The sequence below is a fragment of the Nilaparvata lugens genome, chromosome 3 (genome assembly GCF_014356525.2).
Source record: "Nilaparvata lugens isolate BPH chromosome 3, ASM1435652v1, whole genome shotgun sequence".
NCBI classification, from domain to species: domain Eukaryota; kingdom Metazoa; phylum Arthropoda; class Insecta; order Hemiptera; family Delphacidae; genus Nilaparvata; species Nilaparvata lugens.
Window position 1 is genome coordinate 75,087,657 of NC_052506.1, and position 24,070 is coordinate 75,111,726.

At 33.2% G+C, this 24,070-nt stretch overlaps 1 protein-coding gene across 1 annotated transcript in view; it reads right to left on the reverse strand.

The window, feature by feature from the left end:
* Positions 1-478: 478 nt before the first annotated feature.
* LOC111046665 overlaps positions 479-24,070 on the reverse strand; it is a 32,566-nt gene continuing 8,974 nt past the window's right edge. The window contains exons 4-14 of the mRNA XM_039424563.1: positions 19,978-20,044; positions 18,847-19,072; positions 17,569-17,677; positions 15,516-15,734; positions 14,220-14,370; positions 12,730-12,849; positions 11,502-11,600; positions 9,731-9,900; positions 9,048-9,155; positions 7,122-7,341; positions 479-5,006 (exon numbers count right to left, since the gene is read on the reverse strand). Coding sequence (XP_039280497.1) covers positions 4,816-5,006; positions 7,122-7,341; positions 9,048-9,155; positions 9,731-9,900; positions 11,502-11,600; positions 12,730-12,849; positions 14,220-14,370; positions 15,516-15,734; positions 17,569-17,677; positions 18,847-19,072; positions 19,978-20,029 — 1,665 coding nt within the window. The 5' untranslated portion in view covers positions 20,030-20,044 and the 3' untranslated portion in view covers positions 479-4,815. The remainder of the gene's footprint in view (positions 5,007-7,121; positions 7,342-9,047; positions 9,156-9,730; positions 9,901-11,501; positions 11,601-12,729; positions 12,850-14,219; positions 14,371-15,515; positions 15,735-17,568; positions 17,678-18,846; positions 19,073-19,977; positions 20,045-24,070) is intronic.

Consider the following 24,070-nt stretch of genomic DNA (forward strand, 5'->3'; position numbering starts at 1 on the left):
TAAAGTTATTCGAAGCCCTCAATTGCAAGTAGATAAACGTATCGATAAGAATAGATGTTTAAATTTCTTAAATTAATCTCAGTCTTCACAAATTATTTCTGAATACTAAAAGCCAATCAAAAAATTAGACATAAGTTACAGGATTACTTATAGTTGGATTCATACAAAACACAGATATTAGGCTACCATAGAAAGACTAGTTTAAAAATATTCAACAGATTTATATAATCAGAAAATATAAACAATATAGAACTTTGAATAACATTTACAACACTCAAAAGTAAATACATACATCGATACATGATTTTACAACTCACATTAATTTATAGTATATTTGAGAACATTTTTACAACCATTATTAGATTATTATCATAAATATAATATCAATATCATCTTTATACTACAAGAACACATCAATTTTTTGTAGAGGTTTTCTAACATCAAAAATATTTTACAACCGATGAATATGAAAATTCTATAGAAAATAGCAACAAATTATAGGAGAATTTTGTTAGCAACATTGATAATGTGATAAAAAATATAATTACTCAGGACGGAAATAAGAAAACTGTACTTGAAAAATAGACTTATTCCATTATTACTATTATTAGACAATTTCCAGGAAATAAAAAGCCAAACACTCAAATATTAGAATAATAAAATTAATCATAAATACCTATAATGGATAAATTAAAACATAACTAATATCATTCACTCGTCGCTTCAAAATATGCATAAGAGGTATCACTTGGATCTTGGATTAATGTCCATGTAGTCAATTAAACCAGTAGACTAGAGTGCATTTCATGGCTAAAGACCTCCATCCACATTGTTATTACCATTATCAACTATTTTAATTAATAGTTGGTCAGAGGTCTTTAGCCACGAAATACACTATAGATGATTTACAGTTACTATAAAATTATAAATAGCGAACGAACAGACTAGATAACACTCATTAAAAATGATATGTGTAATAATTATTGTAATAAAGTTGTCGAAATGTGATTAGCTTCCTTCATTATTTAGGAAAGAAGTAAGAATTCTTCTAGTTCAATAATAAACTGAAAATTAAATTTTAATAAAACGATGAAGCATTCATGATTATACAAAGTAAACTCTAAGCTGTATAGAGTTGATTGGAAGCTAAAATAGAATTAAAAGTTAAAGAGTTAAAATTTATATCAGGATGAAAACGAAGATACATTTTAAATAGAGTATTTGGAAATAATAGCAATAAGATAAATTTTGCTAACATTTTAAATAGATTTGAATCTATGTGGATTTCAAAGTGATTTGAATTATTACACATGAGATTAAATCCTTTTTATAAATAATAATGATTTTGTCATAAAAATTTATTAAATGAATAAAAGGATGAAATTTATAGAAAAATGTTGAAATAAATTGCACTGTTAATTTATTCGGAGTGAAAAAAATAGTTTCAGGGTATGTTGTCCCAGCTAATGAGAATCATGCAGTGTAGAAGTAAATGATCTGTAATCAGCTCGAAGACAAAAACGAATTGATATGATAAATATACTGTAGTTTTGGAACCACCAACAAAAGTGATGTCAGAAAGGTGCTGTCGTTATGTACGGTATAGCCTATTCTTATAACTGGCATCACCGCACATCACAGGTACCATTTAACAGTTCAATGCAGCTAGGACAACACGCCTCTACAGTACTTCTGATGGTACTGTCATTAAGACTTGCCATTTATGAAAAAAGCTAGTACTAGCAAAATATTTTGTAAAATGATAGATCTAGCATAGCCAACTATTTGAAATTATAATGGTTTCTTGCTTGATTGCCATTTCAGAGAACCTTATTGCTTGTTCTCATTGGACTGTGAGTGAGAGTGGATCATCAAACTGAGCATGATATTGAAAAATTAACTTTGATTATTTTTACAGTTTTAAAATATCCATGTTATTATTTACTGATTTTTTGAAATAATATAATGAGATCATGCAGTTTTAATAAATTTTGTTAAATAATGAAATGTAAATACCGTATGGAGTTTGACAAAGCTTTAAAAGAATTGTCAATATAAAAAAGTATAAACTATATAGATTATTCATCAATATATTTGAGCGTTAATTCTTCTATTCAACTCAAGAATTTAAATTGTAAGAGGAGATTGTCACTTGGACATTTTTGAAAGAAGCATGGGAATGATTGTCAAGTCTGAAATCAATAAACTTGCTTTGCATGATATCTTTAAGCTATATGGTTGCTTTAATACAGAACAGAGAGCGACATAGTTTGCAAACTGTGCTCTTTCACAGAATACATAGCTGATTAATTTATTGTGAGGTGACCAACAAGTAAATCTAAAAATGATCCAGTTTCTGCAGTACTGTAATGATAGTCGCTTCTTTCATGTAAGCAGCCCATCTGTTTTTCAAAATAAATGAGTTGTTCAGTTTGATGATTTAAAATTTTTATGAATATTTTCATTTACTCATCATCTTATTGTAATAGTTCGAAGTGTGGAAAACAGTCGACGTTAATGAAACAGTTTTTCTATTGACTATTGATTCACACAATATCTCAACAGACTCTTTGTCTAAATTCGGTTTTCTCATAAATTTAGACAACCTGTAATGGTGGAGTCGTTAATTTTGAATCTCAAACCCTTTTCTTCCGTCAGATCTACTGAAAGTATGTTTCCTATGATAAGATATGCTAGAATTTGATTATGGCAAGTCTTATGAAAATTTCGTTAATATTGGTCCACATAGATTATGGTTTTCGTACATAATTATTTTCAAAGTACAGAGAGTATTAGAAAGAATCAGCCGATTTAGCATGTCTATATTTGCCCAACTCTAGAAAAGATATAGGTCTAATTTTTTTGTACACATTGTAAAACAATACTAAGTTTTGACTGGAAGGAAAATTTTATTTTTATAATTTTCTAATTTTCAACGGTGTTCGATATGCCAGTGCGATATTCAAATTGATCCCGATGACGGACACGCGTGAAGCGAATGTAAAAGACGTGGAGTCTTATCGAACATTCTGGGTTGATCTGGAATCTATTATAACTTTATGAAATCGAATGATTTTTTTATACTCTCTGGCCTAATTTCACGTAAGTCTATTAAATTTAACCGTGATTATTCGCTGATTAATACTTTTCTTATATGTTTCTTATTATGTTCTCTTAACTCTTTTCTTATAATGTTTTGTGACATTACTATCATAACATGACGTTATTTTTATGAGCATGGAACATGGATGACGGCATTAGGTTGCAACAAGTTTGTTCCGGCGTTTTGAGTGGCATTGATACCACTGGACATTTCATAGAAATCATCATGGAAGTCAACTTTCAAGGGCATCAACACTTTAAGAAGAACTCGAACATCGATGCTAATGACCTTTTATTATTGGTAACATTTTTTTAGCTCTGTTTCCACTTCAAGGTCGAATAAATCTTTTGCCTTTTATTAAATACTGGAAGGTAACCCGTGCTCCGCAAGGGTATATTTTGAAACTTGACAAACTGAAAACTTGACGTAATGAAGAATTGAAAATAGGCCAATAACCATCCTCGGTTAATCAAGAATCTATAAGAAAAATTTCAAGTTAATCAGTCCAGAGGTTCAGACGTGATGATGCGTCAAATATAATTTTCCTATCGTAAGCCAGTTCTTTCCTTTATTAAAGTATAGATTATTGGCAACATAAATTCAGAAGTGCAAGTAAAGCTGCTGTTCATTTTTTTTTTTTTTTGGCTTTCTAAACACCAAAGGCTTCCGCACATCCTTTTTTATTGTGAGAAATTCCAGTTTGTTTGTATGTGAGTTCTCGAAAACGGCTCTAACGATTAAAAACATTCAACAAATTTCCTTTCCGGTGAGAGCAATGATAATAATGTATGCTTTTAAATTCAATTGAAAAACCAAATATCTTCTATACCTTACTATATGGGTTTTCAGTATTGATGAGGAAATTATGAGCAACTATAGTGAGTTCCACTTAAAACTATCAGCATACCTTATATATATATATAACAGCAATGCTAACAGTTTGAAGTGGATCTCATTTTTTCACTAAAGATCTGAATGATAATAGATTATTATTTGTGAGTATAAATTAGAAAAGTGACATTTGTAACCTATATCCTGTGCAAACCTTACATTGCAGCATTATTGCTCTTATGGAGTACAGTGCTTCCACATTTCACAGTATCCAGAGAGCCTGTGAGCTAGTTGAGTGAGAGAAAGAACAAAAAAGAGAGCGTAGTTTAATAGGATCAGCATAAAAAACGACAACAGTATGAAATATTGAAATAAAATTAGGCCATAAAGCTAAATAAAGCATACATGTTGATAGAATCAGCATAGAAACGGTGTGCTCCTATTGTTATATTGAAATAACGTTGACCATAAAGCATAAATAAAACATATTTTGATAGAATCAACATAAAAACAGCAACAGTAGTAGGCTCCTATATTGTAATCACATTGGACATAAAGCCTCGTGCTGCAAACTATTAGGTTTGCACGGACTATAGCTTGGATATTGTTCTATCATGTAATTCGATGTTTCTAATTGAAACATCATAAATTTATCGCTGTTACTATTGCAGAACTACTACTGTAGTTCTGTTGAAATTTTATTACTGTTACTGTTTTATCATGTAATTCCATGTTTGTTATTGAAACATCATTAATGTATTGAATTGATGTTGGCTACTGTATAGGAATAACACCTACCTATTCTATTCTTTTCAATCACGGTTAAATTCAATAGACATGCATGCAACCGATATACTGTATTAAGGTGGTGTGGAGAGTGATTACATGAAGAGTGATTCGCGCTGCTTGACGCGGATGGTGTGGCCGTAGGGCTGATGCAGATATCTGTGGCGCGGCGTCGGCTGCTTGGTGATGTTGGCCATTGCACACCCCATCACCAGTTCCATGGTGCGGCAGATAGTCTCGAAGCAGAACCACGGCCAAGGTGTTATGTCCGACTGGCTGTGCAGGCCTGTCAGGCAAACAAATCATTACTGCCATTGTAATCAGGCAAGGTATGAACGAATTGTGCGAAACATCAATGTACATGCTAAATAGTGAAAGCTTCAATTCATATTAGATACCTATTCTATTATATTTATTGTATTTTCTCTGACGAATTTCCGTCAATATTTGAAATCAGTCCAGTTGCTCAGATACAGGCGGTGATTGATACCAAATTAAATACCAATTATAACTAATTTATTGTATTTTCAAATTAATAGATATCTGACGAATTTCCGTCAATCTACAGTTACTCAGATACAAGCGGTGTTTGTTTAGTCATCAGTTTTGTTCAGGATGATGATTTGCACTCAAACGAAATTGGAGAAATATCATACAAAAAAATTATTCTCCGAAAGAAAGGATAATGATTAAATAAAATGTCTCAGCAGGAAAGGATAAAAATGATAAAATGATATCTTTTCCGTACCTCACAACTGGTATGGAAAATTATATCAAAAGAATATTCACATTGAGAAAAGAAAGATAATGGGAAATAGTTTGAAAGAGTGATCGAGTGAGTTGGAAAAATTGAATTCAATTTGAGTTTTGCTATTTTATGTAAACAATACATGAATACAATCATGAATTTAATTGATACATGAAAAATTTTTGTAGTAAGAAATTGAATTCTATTTTAGGCTGAGTGAAAAGCGACTCCCAAAGCATTACTCGACATGATAAGACCTTTGAATTCATTCTTCGAATGGAGAACAATGTGTCTTTGAAAGCTAGAATCAATGTACATCAAATCTTGAGCACTACTCGACTTCACTACTTGAAATGTGAACTTAGCCTAACGAAGCACTCAGCCTTATCCATGTGAGACGTTTTCAATCCAGGTCATGAGAGTAAAATGAATACCGGTACTCAAACCTGGGGGTCAATTATTTAATTTTATTTATTTATGAATATTAATTTTGATGACACTAGTAACACAAAGTGCCGGTTGCACAAAAGTCTGTTCAACTTCAATTATGATTGAATTCTTTTCAAAAACGCTTTCTCTGATTGTTTCTCGTGGCATTTAGTCATGATTAAAATTTAACAGGCTTTTATTCAAACGGGCCTAACTCTCTTTCCAGGAGAAAACTTAAAACCAGAAAAATCTTGAATATGGTGACGAGCAAACTGCATAAAAAATTGAAGATTGCAAGAGTCAAGGAAACTAGCAATATATATATATATGTTGGCTATATAGAACATTGATACACACCGAAAAAATTGAAAACAGTATTCTTTTATGGCGTTTTGTAATAAGCAAAGATAAAAATGTTTTTAAGAGTGATAAAGCAGAACTATCTTGTATGGGAGTCAACTGTAATCCCAATCTTCAAGTTACAGTTTTTTTAACTATTTCCAAACTTGCAATCTATATGTAATCAGTAAAACCAATATGGATTGACATCAAGGCCCGTATGCACCATCGCGGTTTAAACGGAGATATATCAGTTGTTTTAAAAAACCCGGCATGAATCACATTATAATAAATCCATACTTACTTACTTTACTTAAGAGGCGCTACAGCCCTGCGTGGACCTTGGCCTCCTCTATAATTCGCCTCCATTCATCTCTCTGATTGGCCAGTCTCTTCCAGTTCCTCACTCCTAGGCACGCTAGATCTTTTTCTACATCCTGCAGCCAACGTGTTCTCGGGCGACCTCTTTTCCTCGTTCCTTCCATTCTTCCATCAAGCATCTGCCTCTGAATCCTATTATTCTCCACTCTTTGCACATGTCCCAGCCAGCTGATTCTTCTAGACTTTATGAATCGTACTATATCTTTTCCCCGCAGAATGTCACTTATCTCTGCATTGCTTCTGATTCTCCACTCTCCATTTTCGCATATGGAGCCATGAATTCTTATTATTATTTTTCTTTAGAAAATCCTCAATGCGTTCATATTTTGGTAGTTGAGAACCTAAGCTTCACAGCCGTATGTCACTACCGTAGGACCCACTACGTAGGTCTTATAATAATAAATCCATACCTTCATTGTAATCGTGATTGGCATTAAACGTAGTTGTTGCATATAAATGAATAAATGGTTGGATGAATAAATTAGTATTTTGAAATATACTAACCATAGGGACCAAACAAGCGGAACAGATCAGCAAGACAAAGCAGGAGTCCGACGAAAGCAGTGAGGTACGTGATTCTGAGGACACGCATGACTTGTTTCTTGCGTGAGGCGGGTGTGGCCTGGTGCTCTGCGTGAGGCAGGCCGCTGTCACTGTGTGCTGCGGCTCGATTCACGTAGGCAATGTGGTTCAGAATCGCGTGCAGTGTTAGGTCCGGTCCGGCCTGAAGGAACACTCACATTATTAGAAATCTTTATATTTAAATTTATTTATCAATTATTATAATAATTACATAATATGTAATATATTATAATACATATTGTGTAGAATTGGAAGCTATAAAAAATTATCAACAATAAAACTACTTGATGCTGTCACTTATACAATTTTTAAATACATGAAAAATCATCCAGTGACAATTAATAGATACTCTAGTGATGATGCTGTCACTTTTTTATCAATTATTTGTTACTTTTGTCAATTATTTTTAAATACTCGCAAACATACCAAATTCAGCTTGTGGCAATATTAGAAGATACTCAGAGTCTAGAGCTCTAGAATCTTTTAACAGATTCACTTACACTTACATACAGATAAACTGTATGTTCTGTGATGAACTGTACTGTTCCTCATAAACAAAACAAATTTCATATTATCCTTAAAATTCAAAATTTCAAAAAAACCTTGTGTTTACATCGACGCGCAGTTACAAAAGGAATATTCCTACCAAATCTCATAGAATTCTATCAACGCGTTTGGCCGTAAATGCGTTACATACATACAGACAAAAGAAAATCCGAATTAAAACATAGACCTCACTGCGTTCGGTCAATTATTTGTTGTTAAATACTTGAGGGTGAATATTGTTTTCATTGATATTTAAAGAATAGTGGGCTAAAGATGGCCCACCTGCAGTAGAGTGTGATCAAAGCTTGCATACTAATTGATCAATATATTTTAGACATCTAGATTAAACTAGTTATAATATCCGTTTACCATGAAGCACTTTTTACTTTCCTTGCTCTATTACCATAGGTAAGGAAAGTATTGCTTTCCGAAAAAATTAAGGTACCCCAATTTCTAAATTTCTATACGTTTCAAGGTCCCCTGAGTCCATTAAAGTGGTTTTTGGGTATTGGTCTGTACGTGTGTGTGTGTGTGTGTGTGTGTGTGTGTGTGTGTGTGTGTGTGTGTGGTGTGTGTGTGTGTGTGTGTGTGTGTATGTATGAGTGTATGTGTGTCTGTGTACACGATATCTCATCTCCCAATTAACGGAATGACTTGAAATTTGGAACGTAAGGCCCTTACAATATAAGGATCCGTACGAACAATTTCGATCAAATGCGATTCAAAATTTCAAATTTCGATTCAAGATGGCGGCTAAAATGGCAAAAAACAGGGTTTTTCGCGATTTTCTCGAAAACGGCTCCAACGATTTTGATTAAAGTTATACCTGAAATAGTCATCGATAAGCTCTATCAACTGCCCCAAGTCCCATATCTGTAAAAATTTCAGGAGCTCCGCCTTATGATTTTAGATTCTCAATTATCATGCTTCAGATACAATTTAAATAAAATATTTTGAGTGGAAAAGATTCAGCATGAGAATCTCTACATGAAATGTTCAGTAACATTTTCACCTGAAATTGAAAATAAGCTCGAAATTCTAGAAAATGCGATCATCCAATTGCAAACTGTTGGCAACTGTTGATTCTATTAAATGATTCACTATGAAGAGAATAAAGCACACCTCGTGTGTCATCGGCGTTATTGCCCTGTCACCAGCTGGCTCAAATCTTTTAATAGTAGACTTGAGATGCGCGGAAACACTAGCGTCAGGTGATCAATTTTCATAACGGCAAGGAAAGTTGTGTGAGTGCGCCACACCAGATTTTTAAACTTATATTACTGTTTTGTGGAGTCAACTTACTCCAGCCAAATTGGTTCCTGGCTCTTGAGGTAGCAGAGTCGCTTCTGAAGACTTTCTTTCTTCCACTTCTACTCCTGTTGGCTTATTTTTCTTGGCACCAAGTTTACTCTGGAAACAATCAGTACATCATTAGACTTACTCTAACTCAATATTACTGAAAAACACATTGCTTGAAATAGGTGGGAGAATTTTTTTTGCTTTTATAAAGCAAAAGAGAGCAATGTTAGGCCTTTAAGAGAGACTTAGTTGCAACATCAATCAATGTTTATGTTCAAATAATTTCTTATTCCGTAGCCTCGATATCCATTCAAAAGTAGTTCTTGGACTTCTCTTGTTAAGAAAGGATTGAAACATACGAACATTTTATCTCCTGTACCATAAGAATAAGAATTTTTATTAGCCATTAAACATTGTACAAACATACAATAGGCTTCGTCAAGATAAAAACAATAGGCTACATTACAGTCCAAATTTCTTCAATTATTAAGCATTTAAACTTAAATAAATTTTCCACACAATCAGGTAACAATATCAACATCACAATCCACAATTTTTTTTAAATTGTAAAATGTGTTATAAATACAGATGGGCATACAAATTTGCAATCTATTTAGAAACGTATTATCGATTAAAAGCGGTATTCGAAAAGATATTGAAAATAATTTAGGTAAATAACTAAATACCTTCTCAAGGCTATCTTGATTTGAACGTTCCTCAGTTCCCCAGCTCAAGTTCTTTTTCAGTTTGGGCGTTTCGTTGGATGTGACCGAATCAGTGCTGATGGTGGATGCAGTTCTGGATACTTCTTGGCGGCTGCTCGATGGACTAGTCGGAATTCGAGAATAGTTGGTCTCTGCAAATTAAGACTTTTTAGAGCCCAAACATTCTACTGTATTTTACTGATTTCGAGACTTTCAGTAATAACTCTTGATAGAACTTATACAGCTCTTCCAATGTTTCTATTGGATCAGTTTCTGAAAGCTCCTTTTAAAAAGTGAAATTAGTCATTCAAATATAGAATAAAAAAAAAATATATAAATAATTCTGTACAGTCAATTACATTAATCCTATTGAAGAATTGAGAGATACTTTATTGAATGGAAAGTGCTAAGTTTAGGTACTTTAAAATTACAAATACTTTACAATATAATTACAATACTTTTGACATTGTGTTCAAGATTTTCGTCAAAAAGTCTACTACAAATTTCATTTGCTACTAGAGAGAATGCGAAAATAATCTAAAAAGCGAACTATTTAAGTGAAACAAACACTATATCTGTGAGGATTTGAGGCTCAGTTGATAGTGTTGATCTAATGATCTAAATATCAGTCGAATACATCATGATTTAATAGGATTCACTGAACAATTTCAGAATTCACTACTATGGTTTCTTATTTGGAGACTAAGGCCCGGTTGCACAAAAGCTGGTTAAATTTTAATCGTGATTAATTCCACGAGAAACAATCAGAGAAGGCTTTTTCGTAAAAGGAAGGCTTCTCTGGTTGGTTCTCGTGAAACTAATCACGATTAAAATTTAACCAGCTTTTGTGCACCTATTACTAAGAGATTTATTGCAACAATTTTTTTTTTGTAAATAGGTTATTCAGATTGGTGCATTAAAGTCTCATATTTAAAAATCTTGGACAGTTTTGAGGTCTTTGGAGAAAAGTACATCTCATAATAGGGTGGATAGTTCACATGCTGCACATCTTCATAATAAAGATTTTCAGAAATGGAATTAATATAATAAGCTGTGAGATCATAAATTTCAGGCTTTCCATGAGTTTACCTTAAGTAAGAAATCTCTTCGCATACCACGATAGATCTGTAAAAAAGTTGAGGTTGTTCAGCTTCAGTTTGCAATTCAAATCTATATCATACTCCGGGAAAAATGTATTTATCTTCGCTTTATAAGTGCTAATGCGGGATTGACATCTTGTTTAGGTAACTTGACATTTCAATTTGTAAATATTTTATTTCATGAGTAAACCACTTTTCCAGAGGCTACTCCGAAATGATATAGCACTGTTTCTTGTAGGCATGCTCTATGAAATAATGTTAATTATTATGAATTAAATGTTATGCATAGTTTCAGAATACGTTATCTATAGTTATTCTATTCAATTGAATTTATATTAAGGTATGCAAAATGCGTTAAAGGTAATTCTGTGGTCTAATCTATCAGCTTAATTTATATTATCTCAAAATGTTCTCGAATGCATAACAGTTCATTACTATTACTAGGTTTTCCATAAATTGCTCCTAAACGTTCAATAAACAGTTTCATTTTATAAAATTATCAAATTTCAGTTTAAAAGTATGTCTGTCATCACTTTTAGTTTTTCCTTGAGAATAATTATTGGCATCAAAACCCCTTTACAATAATCATTAAAAATAAGGCATCAAAGTGAAATATTTTAATCAATAGAAATATCAAATATCAGTTTACTAACTTGCTGCGGCAGTGTCTCCTTCATTTGGTTTCAAATTCTTCGAAGTTTTCTGTAACGATGGACGTAGCTTTGTCATGGATGAAGATGATGGCGAAGGTTCTGAAAAAGCACATACAATATGATTCAATAAAGAGCTTTCAATCGTTTGAAGGCAATGACAAATCTAAGAAATACAATGCATTTATTTCTACAGGGCTACTTGATAGTTAGTTTCACTACGTAGAATCAATATTACCCTTTCGTTCTGACACTACCGGTTTCGAGTATAATATAATATTTGATGGGTTGAAACTGCTCGTAACATCAAAGAAAATAAAAGTGTACTAGTGATTCTATATAATAAAAATACATATAGTAAGTTCACCACGAGAAGAGCCTTGGACACAATCTCATCTGGCCCACACATTATGTGATCATCAAATTTTACGGTCAAAATATGGTCGATGGTTTTTCACAAACGTAAGGAACCTGGTCATCCAGTTCTCGAAGCGGTACTTTTCGATTCTTCGTGAAGAAGGCACTCAATCGTCAACTTCGTTGAACATCCATAATAAGCCTATCCAAGTTCTGGATTGAGTGCTTTCTCCTCAAGGATCGAACAGTAACGCTAAGAGAGCTGGCTGACCAGGTTCCTGAGGTTTGTGAAAAATCTTCGACAACATTTTGACCGAAAACTTGGTTATTGCAAGATGAGTGCGCGGTGGGTCTCGTATAGTGTTCATAAAAGGGTACTAGTGATTCAATATAATAAAAATACATACAGTAAGTTCACCAAGAGCAGAGCATTATACTAGAAAAATGATAGCATGGCGGCGGAATACTTTGCAGCAGGTTTTCAGAAGTGGATAGATCGACAGGAATATGCATAGAAAAGTTTGGCGACTCTGTAGAAAAATAGTTGAAAAGAACAAGATTTCAGATGGTATAATTATTTATTGCAATAAAAAAATGCCTAACATTTTTGAAAACTTGACTTTTTACACATGATGATATTTGAATAAAAATAAGAAGTGATTTTAATATCAATTCTATGATAATATTTTCTTGCTAATAGGATGGCTGTAGTTCAGTGCTAAAGACTAATAGAGGCCTGTATTCTGTGTAGTATAAATGTCGGATACGCTTGCTTTGTGAGTTGGTAGGTTCTTAAATTGTCCACCAGGTTCATCTTGTAGTGAACTTACTTCAGTCACAAAATTTTAAATCGATAGTTAATTGGAATACGAACCTGATGGCGGCTCCATGTTGGCCAAGCCGAACTTGGGTCCTAGAAGGGTGGGAACCAGGGCGGCTGCAACCGACGAGGCCAGGTTGTTGTACGGAGCCAGCATTGCCAGCTGCATTATTCCTTCAAAATTACAAAATTCACATCACAAACAACTGATTTATTGCTGAAGATAACGATGCCTATGAAAATAAGCCTTACATGAGTGCAGAGGAATAATGATGTAGATTAATCAGTTATGAATGGGTTCCGAACCACTGGGAAGTTAATGAAGCTCATAGTGGGACTAGTAGCAGCTACCCTTCTGATGCCAACGCCACACTCTCGCCAAGTCGCTTGCTAAGCGGCTCGGTGTATACATCTATATTGGCGGATTGAAGGCGGGCGGTGGCATAGTACCCATCCACACTCTCACGCTCGTCGACATTTGTAAGCACTTGGTGAGAGAGTGCCATAGCAAGAGAACTGAATGTACAGCGCATACCTAATATGTACGAGTAGTGCTTGTTGCATGCTTGCAAGACATTCACCACACTTCCTCCAAATTAAAATTCATTATAAGTATAAGTAGACAAGTGATCATTTGTAAGAAATAGATAGACAGCATAGTATAATATTCATTTTCCAGCTTTTCCCTTCATTCATTAACCGGTATCTCATATTATTTTTTTTAGATACTGCATTTGTAATTTTATTCATTAGTTCTACGAGAACGGAGTTTGGAGAATCAAGCACAACTATGAAATACGCCAATTATTCAATGAACCAGACATAGTGGGTGAGATTAAAAGCAGAAGGTTACGGTGGACGGGACACATTCTGAGGAAAGTAGAAAGCGCTCTGACAAGCAGTGTACTGAGGAATAATCCTATAGGAAGTAGACCAGCTGGAAGGCCAAAAACTAGATGGTGGGACCAGGTCCGGAAAGATATGAGGAGGATGGGCCTAAAAGAGGAGGACGCGGGTGACCGAAACTTCTGGAGATTTGATGAGGCTAAGTACCGACTGTGGTACGAGTGGCTACCGCAGTAAGTAAGTGAATAAGTATTCATTAGTTCTAACATTTATGATAATAAAGAACTGGAAATCACTCCAGTGGATAAGACACTCTGTTTATTGAATAATCAATATTCATTCTAATTATACATTTGCATAAATTATTGTAACTGATTATTGATACCAAGGAACTTTAAAATAATTTATTCATTTAGTTGGATCAGTGACTTACGGTGAATAGGAATAGAATGTGTGTGCCTAATAATTAGAACATTCAAACTGCAGTGTTGTTTACGAAATGTACCTTCTATCTCAATATATTCATACAGATAAACCCACTATAAGCCTTCATTTTTATTGTCAGTGATTCTTAAAAACATATAAAGTTAGAATCACTCTCAAGTTGAATCTTTAAACTAATAATGGTTTCTTCACAAAATACACTAAGTAAGCAAGTTTAAAATTATTGTAGATTGTCGATCTAGGAGGTAGGCTACCTTTGCAATTTGTGTCTCCAAAGTCTCGCTGAAGCAGCGAAGACGGCATGTTATTGATCAATATTCGAACTCTGTAGCCAGCATAAATGAAAGTACAACACAGAGTTGAACCCCACAATAAGAAAATTGTCTGTGTAATGTACTTCATCACCTGGAAAAGATAAAAAAATGAACTTGCATCTCAAAGTATTTCTTAGGGCAGTTTCTTACAATATGTTACTGTCAAACTTGGTTTTTTTCTCTTCCAAATTCTTCACTGCTTTATCATCGACAAAAATCAAGAAATTTTTAAACCTTCAAACCATTAGACTTCAGGAAAAACATGGATTGTCCTTTAATATCTTAATGTTGATACTCACTAGGTACAGTGGGCAGGATTCTCCTTTCTGGGTGATGCCAAGTAATTATTTTTTTTCGGTGTTTCTGGCTTACTTTTACAATGTAGTGCTCTATCAAGATGATTCAATTCAATTTCGAAAATCTTAGGCAAATGAAAAGGTTTTAAAACGCAATTTATAATTTGTATTCGAAATTTGAATACTGTCAATGTATTTATGTATGCATATGCAATCATAGGCCAACAAAAAAACTTTAGAAACATTCAAAAAGTCAATAACTTTTTTGGCCTCTTTAGCCGGGAGACATTACTGTGTCCGGCCTGCAAAATCTGAGCTTCAAATTAAAAATTCAAAATCCACTCATTACCCAATGCACAATAAACACTTTGAGGTTGGAATATATTCATGATCCTCATTCTGAAATTTCTCCATCAAAAATTCACTTTCAAAAAAAAACTTTTGTTCTTTAACCTTTAGAATTAGTTGGCATACACATTTAAGACATAACATTTATCCATAAAGAGATACATATTAAATTTTGATATAAGACTAGGACGTAAAATATTTCCAACTCTGTTGCTAAGGCAACAGATAAATTAAATAAAATTGAAAATACTGTCAATAAAAATACTTGATAATAATATTCGTATGGCTTTATTGGTGAGGAGTCCCTGACAGAAGTTCCACCTTGCCTGAATATATGATTTAAGCCGTCAATGGGCCTTACGACTGTCATACTTAAGCCGGACCCGAAAGTTTAACGTGCCCATCTGATAACAAGGGAGAGACCTGTTCAAAAACTTTTGGTAAAAAACTGGTTTGAACCAGGGATCTCTATGCTGCTACGCAAGCACTCTATCAACTAACTAGACCACGGATCACTCCAATAAAAATACTTGAATCCTGTAGACTGATTAAATCTTATTTTATGTGCATTATCGTATTGTTAAATACAAACCTGCATCTGGCTGTTGAATGACATGGCAATATCAAAGCCAATGACACAAGTGAAGTGAGCTGTTATGATGAGTGAAAGGCAAGACTTATTCCTCAACAGTTCAGATCCAAATCGCAGTTGAGTCAATTGCAGAAATGCCAACTGAACCAGTGAGAAAGCCGCTATAATGCTCGGATAGCCAACATCCCATATGATATTTCCCAAGATCCTTGGCATCACCTAAAACATTGATCATGTTGAACATGATAAAGGCGATGCATCACCGTAGCAAGTTCTTCTATTAGTACTTTTGAATGAATTTTATTTGCCAAAAACAAAATACAAAAAAGCTTTAAAAAATAAATATAACTATATGCTACTGCACTTAAGCTACATACATAAACATGTTATTCAACACAACATTTTCAATCCAATACAGTTGGTGTAATATAAAGTCAATGTTAATAAATCAAATAACCCCAAGGTACCGGTACCAATAATATTGGTTTATCTGAAGTCGTTATACATAGCATCTATCAACAGCTAGCGCTTATTTTATTGAGCTTTAAAATAAAAACCTAATGCTTAAGATATGAAATGAAATGAAAAAGATTTTATTCATCCAAAAAGTAGTACAATGACAGGAAAATTTGTCTTTTATCATCTAAACATAGAAATGTACAGTAATAATGATGTAACAAAATGATAAGATTCTTTTATAAGAATGAATAAAACAAAAAACGCCCCGAGGCCTAGCCTCTGTGGGGTGGTATGCATAAATCTTAAAACAAGCTAAGAACTAAGTAGATGGGTAATTTGATGCGACCGACTAGTTTCTAAATATTACAAATATACTGCTAGAATGACATAAATTAGAAGAAACAAAGTGGACTTCACATAAATAATCTATTATAATAGGATATACAATTCTTAAAATACACTGACTACCAAAATTTATCATATGAAATTAACCCTAACTCTATAAGGGGTATGATGATGAATGATGAAATCATTTTACATAAAGCAATTCCACGGGAAAAACATAAAGATACAAATACAAAGTACACGCACAATAATTCAGTGTAAGAGACCATATGCAGATATGATGACATTGAATTGCAAAGTACATCAGGTTGAGTTATATCAGGGATATGAAAAAAAAGTATTAGTATCCTCTAATTGCATAAGGTACTCCTTCACTTCTTTAAGAAAAATGTGTTTATTATTCAATGATTTTAGTGTAATAGGGAGTATATTATGAAACTTTGGAGCCAGAAGGAATAAAATTTTTTGAATAAAGTTAAATTTGATCTTGGGATATTCACATCCAATCGATTTCACACCTTCGTTCAGTGCTGGCTCTATCGAAGAAAATCTTTAGTACTTTATAAATTTTGGAATGGCAATATTCTCATTGCTCTAAACAAAGGCCTTGTATGTTCAACATACCCTACATTACAAGCCATGCGGATGAATGACTTCTGCAAAATCAATGGTTTGAGTGTTGTATGGTATGCTCCTCCCCAAATGGATAACCCATACTGTAATTTTGAATCTACTTTATGATGGATGATTATCAAAATTAGAAAGTCAAAACAGATTAGAGGCGCAAGTGAAAAATATATATAGATAGGTACTAAATCTACCGTAATCAGTGCTCGGAGCGAGTTATGTCAATAAAGATACATTATTATCCCCAAATACACTGACACTATAACCGGAATTTTTCTCGTTGATGAGCTTATTGTGAATTAGAATTTGTATCTTTTCTGTATAGGGCTACTTAAATAGAAATACTGTAATATAAATAGAGATAAAAATAAAAATCTCAGTACCCTTTTTTGAATTATTTTATCACAACTTGTTTCAACATTGATGCCATTTTCAAGTGATATGAAGTAAATCAATGTTGAAACATGTTGTGATAAAATAATTCAAAAAAGGGTACTGAGATTTTTATTTTTAATTCTATTTATAGGTTGAATATGAATTACTCAGAACATGAAATGTGGATTAGAAATAGATTGATATATGCATTACTCAGAACATGAATTATCAATTATCAAGTACTTACATCTTTGAGGTGGTATGGATCTATAAACAGTGAGCCGGCTCTTGATACTCCAACGAAACAAACGAACATGTTGATGGTTGACATGAACGGTCTGCTTGTGATCAGGGATCTGCAAATATCAAATATGAGACGTTCATATCTCAGAATATATATTTCTTTTTTTCAGAATAGAATGACTTTTTTTATTTGATGACGTGGCGAAGTTTGGACATTAAGGTCCACTCTATCACTTGAACAATTATAGAATAAAAACAATCGACACTACCGGAATGACTTTTCTTATACCAGTTATATTTAGATCAAACATTATTGTTTGTACTACAGTGTCAATAACTCAAAAACTATTACCGTATTGAAGATAGACACTATAGTAGTGTTTTAGTGTCCTGAAACACTTTTATGTTAATCAAAGAACGTGTTAGCATAGAGAAACAATAGCGTAAGTAGATATCCCATGGTAAAGGGCGTTTATGTCGCAACTTTTACTGTTATCTCAAGCCGATTACTGTCGATTGTTGTCGATTTTTACTGTTTTGACCGGGTAAGAGTGTATGAAAGGCACAATATGAGAGACTACCAGCGACATAAAGCTTCACGGGAAAGAACTACGTGGACTGTAGGCTTGAGATAACAGTAAAAGTTGCGACATAAACGCTCCATACCATGGGATATCTACTTATGCTATTGTTTCTCTATGGTGTTAGTCAACAACGTTATTTGGTAGAAATATTTATTATATTATTGCAATGATTTATGAAATGCTTTCCATAGTTTTAAAAATGTTGCATGGAATTGATGAAAACATACGATTATAATAAATTAAAATTGATTTTGCAAAAATCCTTAACAAGAGAATGACACTAGAGTCAATTCTGAAATCGTCAGATCGTCACCTTTTTAAGCGAATTATTCGTTGTCCAACGAACTTGACCTGAAAAAAGGTTTGAAGAATACGCGTTCAAAATTTGAAGCTGATTGATCAATTCTTTCTAAAGTTATTGTAGAACATACAAACAGACCAACAACGACTTTGGCCTTCAATGAGTCAAAAGTGAGAACTCGCTAACGCTCGTTCAATAAAATACAGCCAGACCATGATACCATGATCAGAGTTTGTCTACTCTGTTGGAATGAATTCAAGGAAATCCTTTTTGATGAAGCAAATAGAGACTGTATTTAAATGTAAAATTAGACTGCAATGATAATTTTTCTCATGGCAAATATAATAGTGAAAGGTGATTTTTTTCTCAAAGTTATTGAATTTGATGAGTGCCTTACCGGATATTGAGTATGGAGAAGAATGAGTAGAAGGCAAGGATGAAGAAGGAGCAGGCAAATCCGTAGGCGTGGAGCAGAAAGATCCAGCGAATTTGAGACTGCACGGATTGCCAATCGGGAGTTGTCTTGGAGACGACAAAAAGACGCACGACGCTGCTGCATGAGACACACACATCGTCCGACTTGTTACCAACATCCAAAATCGAATCGTCTATTGCTTCTGAAGCTGAAATTCAAAAAATATATAATCATACAAAATCGAATCATGGAAAAATACCTTCAGAATGACTAACTGCTTGGCAAAGATTATTGATATCATCATAATAATTATTAGAGAAACTGGAATTAGCTCTAGACAAACATAGATTTGCAGAGAAACACGAGGCTAGAATTCATCAACATGTGAAATTGGAAGAGAAGACGCTCAACGTACATGGTTTGAGAAGACTTTAACGCAAGGATTAGTTTAGTGCTAGTGTCACAATGAAAGAGCAAAAGCAGAGTATCCTTTATTATATTATGAATGTGTGGAAAATTATTTAAATCTAATTTCATCAACCAATTTAGAAGGCTGAGCCAAGAGGTTATACATTCACAAACATTATTCTTATCATTCCAAGTCAAAATAGAAAAGTTTATTAGTATCTAACCAGGTGATATAAAACTATGAAAAATAATACTAAATTGAATCATGAAAAACAATCTGCAAAGTGAACAACTGTTTGGCAAAGATTATTGATATCAGCATAAATAAAAGAAACTAGAGTTTGATTTGCTGGGATATCAACTAGCATTCAACTAGGTATGTAATAGCATACATAAGTCAAATAATAAAGTAATATATTAGTAATTTGATTACAAGTGGGAATTAGTAGAAATAGTAATTTGACAACAATCATACAGGAAAGTTACCAGTATCGTATGCTTTCTCGATGCATAATACTAATTTCATCAACAGTGCTTACAGCAAGGGAATTTGAAAAATAATTCTAATTGCATTGACTGATAATAAATAGCGAATGTATGTACGAGTGTGCTCGAGTAACTCGTAAGGGGGGCTTGTTAATTATCTTGAAAAATACAGTTTTTCATCTCAATAATAAAAATGATAAGTAATTTATATTTACTGACCATTATCAATATTGTAATCAAGCCATAGTTTAACATTTGTTAAGTTGACCATCGGCTCACGTTTATTCTGAAAATATAAAAAAACTAATTAAAGTTTTTACAATTAGACCAGTAACTTATATTGAAGATGGAATAATGTGTAAACTGTAACCTGATTTAAGACTGGATGAATATCATAGATATTCCAGTATTGTAAAATTTAATATTATTGTACATAGTTATTCTAGAAAATGGGTACCATTAAACATGGGAAAATAAATCTATATTTATTTGAATAACTATCCGAAATTGACAATCTTTACACCAATGGAAAGAGGAAATTGCAAGTTTTTTATAATAAGAGCAGACCATATTAGAGTTGGCAAGACAGGAAGCTCTCCGATGGCTGATTGGGTTGTCACCTGAACAAAAAACGCTTCATGTGGTCTGACCCTTATCACTACCTCTGTAAACAAAGCCATAGTGCATTCTGGTGACGTCAGCACAGGTAGGACTACTCACCACCTCCTACACCAATAAAAACAACCAACTCACATTTGCTGATTTCAGCTGATCTATATCAGGTAGTGTTTTTATTGGTGTAGGAGCACTACCTCCGTAAACAGAGTTTACGGAGGTAGTGCCCTAATACGGTAATCACTTTGCCGACCGGTTTAATGCGTGACCTGGCTGTTTAAATTAAAACAAAACTTTGCCCCTTCCCGCTGGAATAACGATTATTCATTTCAGATAAGTACTTTAGTAAGTAGGTATGATACCTGATTTTTTCAGAATTGGTCCATCATTTAGAATAACTCTTTATAAAGACTTGTATTGAGCATGATATATTTTTTGTAAATACATAATATATCAAATTGACCTGAGAGCAATGTGTTCAAATTTAATTATTTATTGTACTTTTTGGCTAATTCTGAATTTAGCAATCTGGTCAATTGTTAAATGTTCAGCATTGGTTAAATGGGAAGTATTGGTGCCATTTATAGAAGAATGCCGACAGTATGAAGTAAAGATATTCCACAATATATTTTTTTACTCTACGACTAATAATATAACCAAATAAATTTTTAATAAAAAATAGTATTAATAAGTAACTTACTATAACTATGAGCATTAATTGTGTAAGATGCTCATAAATCATAACTGAATGTTCTCCAGTTCGACCGTGTTAATATCTGGAGGCAAGGCTTTACCTCGTTCTCTACCAAAATCCATGTGCTAACGTTGCATTTTATAATCGTATCATATCGGGCACTATATACAGAATTTCCCACAAAAGGTGTAACAGCCGAAGACCATAGAGTCTACATGAAATTTGCAACAAAAAATGTACAGTAAAATGTTATTATAACAACCTTAGTTTTCCAGATGAGTCGTATTTCGAAATAGGTCAACTTAGCGTCATTTAAACGTCAATAACTAGAAAAATATCAGTCAACATTCAATTCTAAGGATATTCAATATTCATTCCAAGTATATGGTTGGAAATGGAAGAAATTTCCAATACGATTTATATGATTTGTTCCTTTTTCGACGTTTTTAAACTATCTGTGTACTGTGCCGTAGTTTTAAGTTTTGAAACTTTTAAACTGAGCGCTTAAGTTGCTAAAAGTAAGATTCGTCGAACTTAACTTCCCTAACTTTTTCTTTTACCTTAACATATTAAACAGAACCTTTCAAGTTATGTTCATCTAATTTTATAAACAAGAAAATTTGAAATCTGGCAGATCTGAGGAACTCGTCAAATAACTAAAAAATAGTTTGAACAAGAAACAATCCTAAAGCTATTAATGGAAAGAAAAAAACTATTTAAATAAATTTTAATTTGTGAACAAATTTTTTCAATCAGGGATGTTGAAGGTAAAAATAGTAGATTTTCAAAATGTAATATTAGTTTATCTACACATCAAAAACTTCCACTTTCTCCATTAACCCCCCTCACCGTTCAAATGCATGCATGTAAATTATTTAAGATAATATATTTTATTGGCTTGGCCCGGTTGCACAAAAGCCGGTTAAACTGTAACCGTGATTAATTTCACGATAACCAATCAGAGAAGGCCTTTTTGATAAGACGGCTTCTCTGATTGGTTCTCGTGGAATTGATCACGATTAAAATTTGACCGGCTTTTGTGCAACCGGCACTAAAGGTTGAAATGTTTAACAACAGACCAACCATTTTTTTCTTTCCGCAGTTTCTCCATGTTTCAAGATAAAAATTATGATTAATGTGATAATTTAAAAGTAGATCCTTTGCGTCCAGTTCACGTTGTTTAAACGAGAATTATCAAACAATTTATTTACTTATTGAAAAAGAAAGATTTTTCTTTTTAGCTATGAAGCGACAATTTTTTTGTGAAGAAAATGTAAAATTCCATATGGTTTTCCATTCTATCCTGATCCAAGATATCCTCTTCCAACGAATAATAATATAACATTTACACTTTGAATAGATGTAGTGGTATTTCTCCATATTAACATGAAATAAAAGCGGTATTGTCAGTTTCACTTTATTGTGCGGAATTGATAATACCTCTTTAATTTCACCAAAATATAATTTTTATGAATAATCATATTAGTCCAGGCAACAAATACTCAAAGAGGTTACAGTATAGAGGAAAATGTTTGTGAGACAATCTTTGAGCCGCAGATCTATTTGAGATTAGAGGGCGGGTTAACACATTACAAAACTGAAATGCAATTTTTCAAACTTCATTTTAGTATAGTTATTTATATAGGTGAAATGCATTGTTTGCAAAATATAAAAATGCAACTATTAAACCAGTATCATTCCTTTAGCACATGGGGTAGGTATGTTTTTATATGTTTATCTTCTAACAAGTCCAAACAAAGCTGCACCGTCAAAAATTGTGTTCCAAACTTTCCCTCCTAATTTATCAGTCAACTGAACTATTTTTGCTGAACTGAAGACTTCTCACTCAACACTAAAACTGCTGCATATGAATAATATGGTAAAATTATACATTGCATTGAAGAGGATTTAATGCTCTTCAAGCTCACAATAAGCGCATTTATGTTTTCAGTGATCGTTGAAGAGTTAGAATGCCAAGAGCAAAAAACTGGGAGCAAGACTGGGTTTTTTCAAAAAATGACCCACTTCTAGAGCCGTTAACTTGAAAACTATAGAAGATACGAAAGAATATGTCAGAAGTAGGAAATTTGGTAGGCTAGAAATTTGTTATAGGATGGGAATGTCTGTAGGACGCATAGTTTTTAAGATGAGAAAAAACTTTCGGTAAGAAAGGAGGCGAAAAAACTTCACATTTTTATTATTCTGTACTGTATTTCATCATAAATTTCGCTTCAGGGTCTACGGTCATATTCATAAAAAGCATATCTTCCATTAAGCATGTTTTTGAAACGTTATAAGATGGACGTTGATTATGCCGCATCTACATGTTGACCCAATAAAGGCCAATGCCGACCAGCGCCAGTGTGTGGATAGTTTGTGGCGGTTTGCCAACGTTGGCTACCACTGGCATTCATTGGGCATTGGTCACATTGCAGGCTCGACCAGCGACTGGGCCAACATGGATGCGGCCTTACATGTCATGTTGAGTTGTTAACATAATCAGTTGATGAGTTAGAGTTGATAACGTCAAATACCTGACTCTAGGAGTCGAGCTCCTACTCCTCAATAACAAACGATTAGGATTCAATAATTCAAAACTCCGGCTGATAAAGTACAAGATTTTTATTCTTTAAAATAGTAAATAATGTAAATAATGGTAAAGTTATCTAAAGCTTGATGACGTTTTTATTAATATCAATTTTTGAAGAAATCTGAACCTTGAGAATGGTTTAACAGATCTTTGGATAATTCTATCATACACAAAAGTCCAATAACACATATTGCCAAAAATACACTGAATATAGTTAGCATTACAGGAATCTTACAACATCTTGAATAATAAAAATACAATACTCTTGAAACCAAGGTTGTTCATGTAAGCCTACGCAAAAACTGAAAATTGGATATCTCTGCAGTAATTTTATTATTCATGACATAGAATGATGAAATTTCAGAATATCTGTTATTATAACGATCGATCTTTGAAAAGATTTTCAGGAAACT